The sequence below is a fragment of the Calliphora vicina genome, chromosome 4 (assembly GCF_958450345.1).
Source record: "Calliphora vicina chromosome 4, idCalVici1.1, whole genome shotgun sequence".
Lineage (NCBI taxonomy): Eukaryota > Metazoa > Arthropoda > Insecta > Diptera > Calliphoridae > Calliphora > Calliphora vicina.
In genome coordinates this window covers 45114548-45125050 of record NC_088783.1, presented here as the reverse complement: position 1 = coordinate 45125050, position 10503 = coordinate 45114548, and the positions used below count along the sequence as shown (strand labels likewise).

The 10503-nt window shown below is 31.0% G+C and overlaps 1 protein-coding gene across 1 annotated transcript; it reads right to left on the bottom strand.

Moving 5' to 3' along the window:
• Positions 1–7816: 7816 nt before the first annotated feature.
• LOC135958844 (uncharacterized) lies at positions 7817–10120 on the bottom strand. The gene is made up of 4 exons (XM_065509765.1): positions 8812–10120; positions 8646–8750; positions 8278–8374; positions 7817–8207 (listed from the first exon to the last, which is right to left on the bottom strand). Exons 1-4 carry the CDS (start codon positions 9988–9990, stop codon positions 7822–7824), a joined length of 1767 nt encoding a protein of 588 aa, XP_065365837.1. The 5' UTR covers positions 9991–10120; the 3' UTR covers positions 7817–7821.
• Between the last annotated feature and the right edge of the window lie 383 nt (positions 10121–10503).

Genomic DNA, 10503 nt, shown 5'->3' with positions numbered 1-10503 from the left:
AATCTGTTTATTTTGCAAACTGTAGCTGTTTAGAATTTGTAATTAGAATAAGGTAAATATCATAATATTAAGGGGTTTGGGGAATGTTTTTTAAATTATTCATGCTAAATGTTATATTTATTTATCTATGTATATATATTTATTTAAGTGATTTACATACATATATATGTATATGAGCTTTAGACATTTTCGAAAGCATGTCAGCCCTTAAATGGGAGCTGTTCCGAATTACAACATAGACGGAAGGTCTGACTGACGCTTGAACGTCGCAGAAAAAGTGGTAACATATCTAAATATTCTAAGCTACTGCTCCGATTGCAAAATGATGCATAAATGAGTCGTAGAGTAGGCCATAGGCTTTAAGAAAATTACATTTCTTTCACTCTGTTGGAATAAAAGTGAAATACAGGATGTCAAATATATGAATAGATTTCAATTGATTAAGAAGAAATTTATGTTTGTTTATATCACTAGTTATCTCTTATACTTTAACCCCCATTAACACGAAGCTTGGTTAGGCGTTAACTAACAGTTATACTGTCGGTTATAATTATTTTTGTATGAAAACTGTCAGTATAACTATTAGTTAACACATAACCAGACTTCGTGTTACTGGGGGTAAAAGATATTTAAGTTTCGAATTTGAAATTTCCGTTTCTTACCTTGACTTCATTTTGGTTTTTGCAATATTTTTTAAGAACATCCTCTTATTTCTAATAAATTTCGAAATAACACATAAAAAGTTTTTAGGAAATGAGTTTAAAAAATGGATAGATTTTGAAAAACAAATTAGCCCAATTGTTTATAATATTTCTGATAGTAAACCGATCGAATCAGAATCACCTTCTGAGTTGATTAAATGATGTCCATCCGTCTGGCTGTAAATGTAAACTTGTGCGAAAAGTATAGGTCGCAACTTTTAAGACATTTCGATAACATTTGTTATATTCACTTTTTTCCGCCAAAGAACGAAGCCCATTGAAATCGGTTCATTATGGGTCCATATATGTATGTGAACGCAGATCATGATCACATTTAATAATTTTCATATTTCAATCGGATCTGTGGTTTATAAGATACTCCTAATTTTCCATTTATTTTAGAATGTCGTTTGTGTTTGGTATATTTGCATTTGACTTTATATATCAAAATAGTTTTGGATCTTTGGAAATTCCCCACTAACAAAGAAGAGGTTACAGGATAACAATTTAAAAAATAAATTATCAAAGATAATTTATTTATCATTTAAAAATGAATTACAAGTATAAGTTTCATAGCTTTAAAGTTGTGGTCATATTGTTTCCAATTGTTTTTTATATTCCTCATATTTCAGAACGGCAACACTTTAAATATATAGTAGTGGTGAATCAACAGACCTTAAATTAGCAACATATGAATAAATTTTTTAAATATGTTTTGTTTTGTTTCACTTAATACAATATTCCTTCCATTGACCACAACTCATTTTTATTTGCTTAAAATGTACAAAAATTCAATTTCCTATTAAACTTTAAACATATTTATAAGACATCTTACAATTTTTATTAGAAAATACTAGAGTTTTTTTAAGTGCAGTATGCCATTGTTAATAACATCCGTCAATAAAACTGCAATATCCGGTAAAAAGGTGATTGTCATTGTCATGGTAAAAGTCTTTAGATGCTCTGGTTTTTTGTAGACACAATTTTTGCAACAATTCTTTTTGTAAACTATTATTTTAGATGCAAGTAAAGCAAACGAAAATTGTTTGCAGATGAGAGGAAAAAATTAGCAGTTTCAGGAGGGAGTGACAATAAATTAACTCGTATTTGTAAATTCAACAGATTGCAAAATACAGTTTCTTAGGAACTTTTTATTTATAGAAAAGTTGTCTGTTTCTGATTACCTTTTTTTATAAAAAAGTTTTCAGTCTCTGAGCAATTTTTTCTATAAAAACGTTTTCAGTTTGTGAGCAATTTTTTCTATAAAAACGTTTTCAGTTTGTGAGCAACTTTTTCTATAGAAAAGTTATCAGTTTCTGAGCAACATTTTCTATAGAAAAGTTGTCAGTTTCTCAGCAACTTTTTCTATAGAAAAGTTGTCAGTTTCTCAGCAACTTTTTCTATAGAAAAGTTGTCAGTTTCTCAGCAACTTTTTCTATAGAAAAGTTGTCAGTTTCTGAGCAACTTTTTCTATAGAAAAGTTGTCAGTTTCTGAGCAACTTTTTCTATAGAAAAGTTGTCAGTCTCTGAGCAACTTTTTCTATAGAAAAGTTGTCAGTCTCTGAGCAACTTTTTCTATGGAAAAGGTGTCAGTCTCTGAGCAACTTTTTCTATAGAAAAGTTGTCAGTCTCTGAGCAACTTTTTCTATAGAAAAGTTGTCAGTCTCTGAGCAACTTTTTCTATAGAAAAGTTGTCAGTCTCTGAGCAACTTTTTCTATAGAAAAGTTGTCAGTCTCTGAGCAACTTTTTCTATAGAAAAGTTGTCAGTCTCTGAGCAACTTTTTCTATAGAAAAGTTGTCAGTCTCTGAGCAACTTTTTCTATAGAAAAGTTGTCAGTCTCTGAGCAACTTTTTCTATAGAAAAGTTGTCAGTCTCTGAGCAACTTTTTCTATAGAAAAGTTGTCAGTCTCTGAGCAACTCTTTCTATAGAAAAGTTGTCAGTCTCTGAGCAACTCTTTCTATAGAAAAGTTGTCAGTTTCTGAGCAACTTTTTCTATAGAAAAGTTGTCAGTTTCTGAGCAACTTTTTCTATAGAAAAGTTGTCAGTTTCTGAGAAACTTTTTCTATAGAAAAGTTGTCAGTCTCTGAGCAACTCTTTCTATAGAAAAGTTGTCAGTTTCTGAGCAACTTTTTCTATTGAAAAGTTGTCAGTTTCTGAGCAACTCTTTCTATAGAAAAGTTTTCAGATTCTGAGCAACTCTTTCTATAGAAAAGTTTTCAGTTTCTGAGCAACTCTTTCTATAGAAAAGTTGTCAGTTTCTGAGCAACTCTTTCTATAGAAAAGTTGTCAGTTTCTGAGCAACGTTTTCTATAGAAAAGATGTCGGTCTCTGAGCAACTTTTTCTATAGAAAAATTGTCTCTGAGTAACTATTTCTATAGACAAGTTGTCAGTCTCTGAGTAACTATTTCTATAGACAAGTTGTCAGTGTCTGAGTAACTATTTCTGTAGAAAAGTTGTCAGTTTCTGAGCAACTTTTTCTATAGAAAAGTTGTCAGTTTCTGAGCAACTTTTTCTATAGAAAAGTTGTCAGTATCTGAGCAACTTTTTCTATAGAAAAGTTGTCAGTATCTGAGCAACTTTTTCTATAGAAAAATTGTCTCTGAGTAACTATTTCTATAGAAAAGTTGTCAGTTGGCTGCTATTTCGCATTACACAACTGTGTAGTGTTCTTAAATTAACTAAAAGCATTTTAAGTAAAAACATGTCACAATTTCGAGAGCAAATACTTGCACACTTTAACTCATACATGAGTTTACAAAGACAATATAAAGAGTTATAACGCTTATAGACAAGTTCTTTTTCGTGCAGTTCTTGTTCCATTACGAATAGAATTATTTCCGTTTAAAGATGTAACAGAAAATTCCTACACACTGCGAACATACTTTGTTTTTTGTTTTTTTTTTTACTGAAGCCATACACATGTACAATACTGTGACCATTATGAGTATAGTAAATGTACCAATATACTAGTTCTGGCTTTTTTTCCTATTTGTTCTACGTTTTTTTTATTTTTCATTTTTTTTGTGCTGCTAAATAATTACATTAAATCCCTTTTCCATTAGTGTGTTGAGTTCAATTAACACTCGGTATAAAATGAACAACGAAAATGTATAAACACAAAAAAGAAGCTATATACTTTGCATTCTATAGCAGTTTAGTAAAGAGTTCAGTAGAAAAAAAAACAAACAAAAAAAAAACGTTTTATATCCTTGTAAAAGGACGAGTGTGATGCATACATGTACTGTATACAGTAGAGTACAGTACGTATGAGCAATATATATATATATTAGTATGAATCTATTTGTTCATTACCACCATGTTATCACTATTGTTGTATTTAGTTATTGTTGGTATTTTTTAAAACATTATATTGCTGTTTTTGTTATTGTTGCCCCTCTTTTCACATGATTATTTTTGCTAAAATGTTTCCAATATAAGCATGAATACCAAACTATGCACAGTGGGTTCCTTTGTTGACAATTTTTTTGATGTCCACAATCTCTTAATTAATAATTTTAGCATATTATTTCTTAACCTTCATTTTTGCTTCATATTTATTTCATAAATTCAAAATACAAAACTGTTTTGCATTTTGTCACCCCTCTTACTCCACTGTACTTTGCTGGTAAGAGCTTGACTGAGTTTAAACAAAAATAGAATTACACTCTATTAATTCAATTTCCTTTATTTTAAATATAAAAACTATATCCTTTCATGTGCATATTAGATTGTGTGGCATTGTATGTATGTAGGTTTCTAGTATATGTGTCCACACAAGTGTGTGTTTTAAAAAAAATATAGATGAGAAGGTTTCTATTTAGATGTCATTTCGTTATTCTCATTATCTGGCAAAAATTTAATTTAACTTATTAACATTGACACGTATTGTAATTATAATGTTGGCATTATAAATAGTTTTCTTGTATTTTTTTTTTTGCTGTCCAATCTAATTTTAATACAATAATGTTTAGCTAACTTCAAAATATTGTAATGATTTTGACTAATTAAGTTTATTAGATTTTTTGTAAAGTAAGGAAGTATTTGTGGTAGCATTTTTTTATATTTAATTTGATTGTTCCGTAAATATTTAATATGAAATGATGTGGTTTATTGTAAAGCATGTTATTTGTAAAATTTTTAGTTGATTGAAGTAATTACAAGATATTTTGTTAGTTCTTAATTTTGAAATGCTGTAAATATGTAAACAACTTTAATTTTAGCATAATAAATTGTAACTAAATAAAGATATTTAAACTTGTTTTACAATCACTTTATGAATCTTACTTGTACGGGATCACACATATTGTAATGAATTGTTTGAAGACAAAATAAAAACAATTATTTTATTTTATTCCAACTGAAGTTGGAAAAGCAAAGAGAACTAGAACGTCGTCTTAAGGTGGAAAGATATAGCAGAGTGGCCCATGATGTCTAGTGAAAAATGAGTAGAAAAAATGTGTATGAAAAACACTCAGTTTTTAAAATTCTTTCGACAGTAAAGCAATAGGAAAGTCCACAATATTCGATACTGAATCTACCGAAACATATGTATGAAGTCAGCGCAGTGGAAGAGACTAAAAATATACTCGAAACTCTATGTGATAGCGATACGGAGTCATTGCAGGAAGAAGAGCCTGATTATTTGGAACTTAGAACATTGGTGGAAGAAATAAATTTTTTTGTTGGTTTCAGGGAAGTTACCAATGTTGACAATATTTCGGAGGATATATGGGTGTATTCAATACCCATAAAAAATACGGTTCTAAAAGATGGTCAGTCTAAGGATACTGGGAAATTTGTAAATCCCTTGACGGGACAAGACACAAGAGACAGCTCTACAGAGACAGAGACAGATTCTACCTGTGGCTATATTAAAAAAAATTTAAATTTTTTACCTAAAAAATTGTAATTAAAATTTTTATTTTGAAGTATAATTTTTGTGGAGTTTGGACAAAACATCTTAAGTCGAGATAAGAAAATATCTTAGTACACTAATCTGCTTCTTCTTACAAATATTAGTTTCTGAGATATCATTAAAAAACTAATTAACTTATTTGGTGTTGTTGCTGATTTGGTTTTGACAAAACAACTTAATTCGCAAAAACTGTTGAATTTATCAATATACATAATTATTTATCCTTTGTATAATTCTTTGAGACAAATAATAATGTTCTTCAAGGACAAATAATAAAATATTGATCGATAAATTCAACAGTTTTTGCGTTCTCCTGAAAAATTTGAAAATTCCACTTAAGTTGTTTTGTCAAAAGTTCATAGATTTAGTGAACGGTAAAAGTATAGGATTCGACACAGACGAATATAGCTCTTTTTATTCAGTATTGTCTGTAAATTCATTAGCTGTTATTCAGCTGTATTACGAAAATCTGTGTTTTGTGTTTCGAGCAATTGGAGCAATATATGGGTTGTATCGTCAATCTTCCGAGCCCACTATCCTCAAATTTAAGTTAAATTAAGTTATTAGACCGATTACACTACAACCATTCCGTACTAAAAAGAATAATGCGGCTGTAGCGGGAGTGAAGATGAAGACAATGACCAATTGATTTAACCGTCCATAGCATCTTAACTTCTCGTATGGAAGTCAATATGTTGAACCGGGATTTTGGTTCAAAAGCTTACAAAATCTATATGGTTCAAGAATTTATGCCGCCAGACTTGAATTTACGCTTTTGTTTTCGTCAATGGGCTCTACAACAGCTCAAAGTAGATCCGCTTTTGGCTAAATATACTTAAATAAAAACAACTAATACCATAATACCCTAGACTAAGTAAATGAGTAAAAACATTTTTCTTTTGAAATTTCAATAATTTATATTCGTGAGTGATTTTCGGAAGTGGCCCTTATATGGGAGCTATGACCAATTATGGACCAATCACCATGAAATTATGTCGTGTGATTTATGTCTATATGAAAGTTATTATATAGAATTTTTGGTATATACCAATATTTTTAAGAGATTTATGCACGTTAAAGTGATTTTCGGAAGCGGGTCTATATGGGTGCTATGACTAATTATGGACCGATCTTAACATAATTTGGTGACATGAATTTTGTATATATAAAACTTATATGTAGCAAAATTTGTGGAGATATATAACTTTAACATTTATGACCGATAAAGTCCAATTTCGGGAGAACATTTGTATGGGGGCTAAGTGAAATAATGAACGGATTTCAGACTGTTTCAATAAGCTTGGTCCTTGGGCCGAAAAACTTAAATGTACCAAATTTTATCGAAATATCGTCAAAATTGCGACTTGTAATTTGCGCACAAGGTTTACATGGACAGCCAGCCAGACGGACGGATGGACATCGTCGGTGGGTGTTACACCAATATTTTTGGGTGTTACAAACAACTGCACAAATTCATTATACCCATTATACCCGACTATGGTGGTGTTGGGTATAAAAATTACGTATTTGAGCTGTTTGGTGTGGTTAATGGGTTGGTAGAATTATCAGTCTGTATTTCTTTAAAAATAAGGCCGGACATAACTCCCAATAGTGAGCGGTACCGATAACGGACTTTTTGATGGTTTCAGCAATTCGGTGTTTCGGGTTTTAAAGAGAAATAAAGTCATTATATCACGATGATCTGTCTTAAATAGGGACAATGTGAAATCTCTAAATGTCGGCTTCTTGTCGGGACACACTAGTCGATCAGATTATCATGTGATCGTAACACGTTTAATAGTACAATAGGTGTCATATCTTCAAATATTTGCAAATTTTCATGTAAAAGTTTGTCAAATTTAACCATTGAAGTCACAAGAATGTTGAAAACATAGAGAATAGACATAGAGAGGAAACTCTCCTGTCAAAGACCTAACTCAGTTGTCAGAAACCTAAGTGGTGAGAATGTATTAGTAGAGAAAACTATTTGAAAACAAAAATAACACTCGTATGTGTGATTATTTTGAGTAATTTTTTTGTTTGAGTTTTTTTATAGTTTCCGCTCTATGTTTCTCTATGGTTGAAAATTATAGGTTTTTTAAACTCAATAATAAATGTATATTTTCCTATTAAAAAATCACATTTATTCTTCAGTTTCATATTCCTCAAAGCTGCATATACAGCTAGTACAAGCAAATTAATTATTTTTGTTTAGCTAAATATTGCTTAACTATTTCGTCGATTTTTCTTTGAGTCAAACGCAACGTTCCTCTCAAATTATTAACAATTTCTTTTTGCTGCCGACCACGTTCCACAGTGTTGTCATAATCGAACATCAGAACCGGTTTGTCCAAAAGGCCACCTTGAGCACTTAGCTTTTTTATTTGAGCATGCAGGCGATTGCGTTTTAATTTTAAAACATGCAAACGTTCCCTAAGCACACTTTTATTCTCCACTAAAGTATCTAAGAAGGAACTTTGTATGGTAATAGTGCTACAAAGCATTTCTTGTTTTTGCCTATAATGGGCTAATGTATGGAGATCGTTGCGGCAGTGCGTGTAAAGTTTGTTTAGTTCAGCATTTCGTTCTGAAGGGGGATAATTAATTTATAATGAATAAAATACTATAGCGGAAAATTTATAATTAGTAAAATTTACCTTCTATTTTCTTGTCTAGTGCCTGAGTTTCCGCTTGTAAATTGCTGAAGTCGTTCATGTTTAAACCATTTCCCAAGTCTTCTAATTTGCTTAATAACTATTTACCAAGAAAATAATATGATTAACTGATTACAATACTTATTAACTGAAAATACGCGTGACATAAACAAAGTTCTGATATGATCTCAGTTACTCAACTTTATACAAATCACTGCTATTATTCATATGATTGCCACAACCTTATTATAACAGCAGTATATGACACCATAATCCATAATATTGTTGAAATAATTGTGATCATGTTACAAAAAACGTGTGATCATATCACAATATTGTTTTCTCTCTCCGTAAAGTTCTAAATAACTCACTTCTGTTAACCTAGCCTGAGTGTGCTGCTGCAAAAACAGTGCAAATCTTACTTCACTCACTTCATTACGATATTTATTCATTCTCAGCAACAATTGATCAATGATCTTGCAAAATAAATTATTAAGTTACAAGTATTTTTCAGTTTTAATTTCAAATCAAACTTACCACATTCATCTTCGGCCAATTGTCACGTCCCAACTGTTTCCTCACCTTACTCTCAAATATTTTAATCTTTGATTCTCCCTCCTCTTTCAATTGTTCATATTGAGCTTTTAGTTCTTCATGGAGATTTTTCGAAGAACTCAATAATTTCATTTCTTTTGCCATAATTTCATCTAAATGCGTTTTAGCATTATTTAATTTTTGTTTATCTTGTTGCAAGGTTTTTGGATTGTCTTCCATTATGGAACGAAAAGATTTTTTCCGTCGAAAATGTTGCACAATTTGACGATTCAGAAATCCACAGCAAGATTTTTCTGTATAGTAAACTGGAAATTTGTTGGCCAGATCTATGAGAAGTTTGCGTTTATCAAGATTTTGTTGAAGTATTCTCTCGGGACTGGCATATTCCGCAATTTCTACCGCTTTATTAATCAGTTCGTTTAAAAATTTGTGAGAATTAGCTTGTAATCGATTGGCTTCTTCTTCGCGAGCTAAAGCTTCCCAATTGATTTCTTCAGCAACTACTAACTGGGGTTGTAAATCGTATTCTAGAAATGCTTCAAAAGTATCCTCCATGATAGTGGGTCTCTTTATATCTTCTTCGAGATCCAAGGCATCAACTGGTATTAATAATTCACTGTCCTGCGATATATCTTTAAGAGATTCTTGTAATTGCTCTTCTTCCACTTCTTCAACATCTTTGTGGTCCTCACTTGAGACAGCCACAGATTCTACGCTGTATCTTATATCTTGTCCCGTCAAGGGATTTACAAATTTCCCCGTATCCTTAGAAGGACCATCTTTTAGAACCGTCTTTTCTATGGCTATGGAAGCCACCGATATATCCTGCGAAATATTATCAACATTGGGCACTTCCCTGAAACCAACAAAAAAGTCTGTTTTTTCCAGCAATGTTTTACGTTCCAAATAATCAGGTTCTTCTTCCTGCAATGACTCCGTATCGCTATCACATAGAGTTTCGAGGATATTTTTTGTTGCTTCCTCCACGCTGGCTTCATAGAAGGATATATATGATTCGGTGGAGTCAGTGTCGGATATTGTTGAGCTGCTGCTTTCCAATTGCTTTAATCTCTCCACTTCAAGGCGATGTTCTAGTTCTCTTTGATTTTCCAACTTCAGTTGCATGCCAGCATTTGTTGCTGTCTTCTTTCCTTTAACCATTTTGCTGGGAGTTTAGGGCTAAATTTGTTAATAGATATTTGTGATTTGTTTCAAATTAAAGTGTATTTATTAAGGAAAACGCGTTATTCACTATTAAACAGCTAAAAATATAAATATGTTCCTGATAAGTGACCCTATTGTAAAACAAAATGTTTATTTGTGAATAAAATAATTGTATTTATTTTGACTTCAAATAAATCATTACAATTTGTACCCAATAAGCATTTTTACTGGAATTCAAGTTGAAAGCAAGTGTAATTCAAGCCTTGAATTATAGTCAAGCAATTGAATTATACTTGACTTACATTTTAAATCAATAGCATTCAAACCATATGTTTTTTGTTTCAAAAATATTTAATTTTTCAAGTTTGAAATATAATTATATTTGCATTCACGTCAAATTCCAACAATATTCAAGTGCTTGCATTTTTGGAGCTTTGGTGCTTTCTCGTATAAGTAACATTCATAAAGTAATTGTAAAGCAAGTTTTAATATCTTTTATAATAATGAATG

Bases quoted from the DNA above. Each gene is read 5' to 3' on its own strand.
- LOC135958844 (XM_065509765.1), bottom strand. From the start codon at position 9,990: ATGGTTAAAGGAAAGAAGACAGCAACAAATGCTGGCATGCAACTGAAG. The intron at 8,751-8,811 runs GTAAGTTTGATT...TTATTTTGCAAG, and splicing joins ATTGGCCGAAGATGAATGTG to ATCATTGATCAATTGTTGCT. The intron at 8,208-8,277 runs GTAAATTTTACT...ATCCCCCTTCAG, and splicing joins ACTAGACAAGAAAATAGAAG to AACGAAATGCTGAACTAAAC.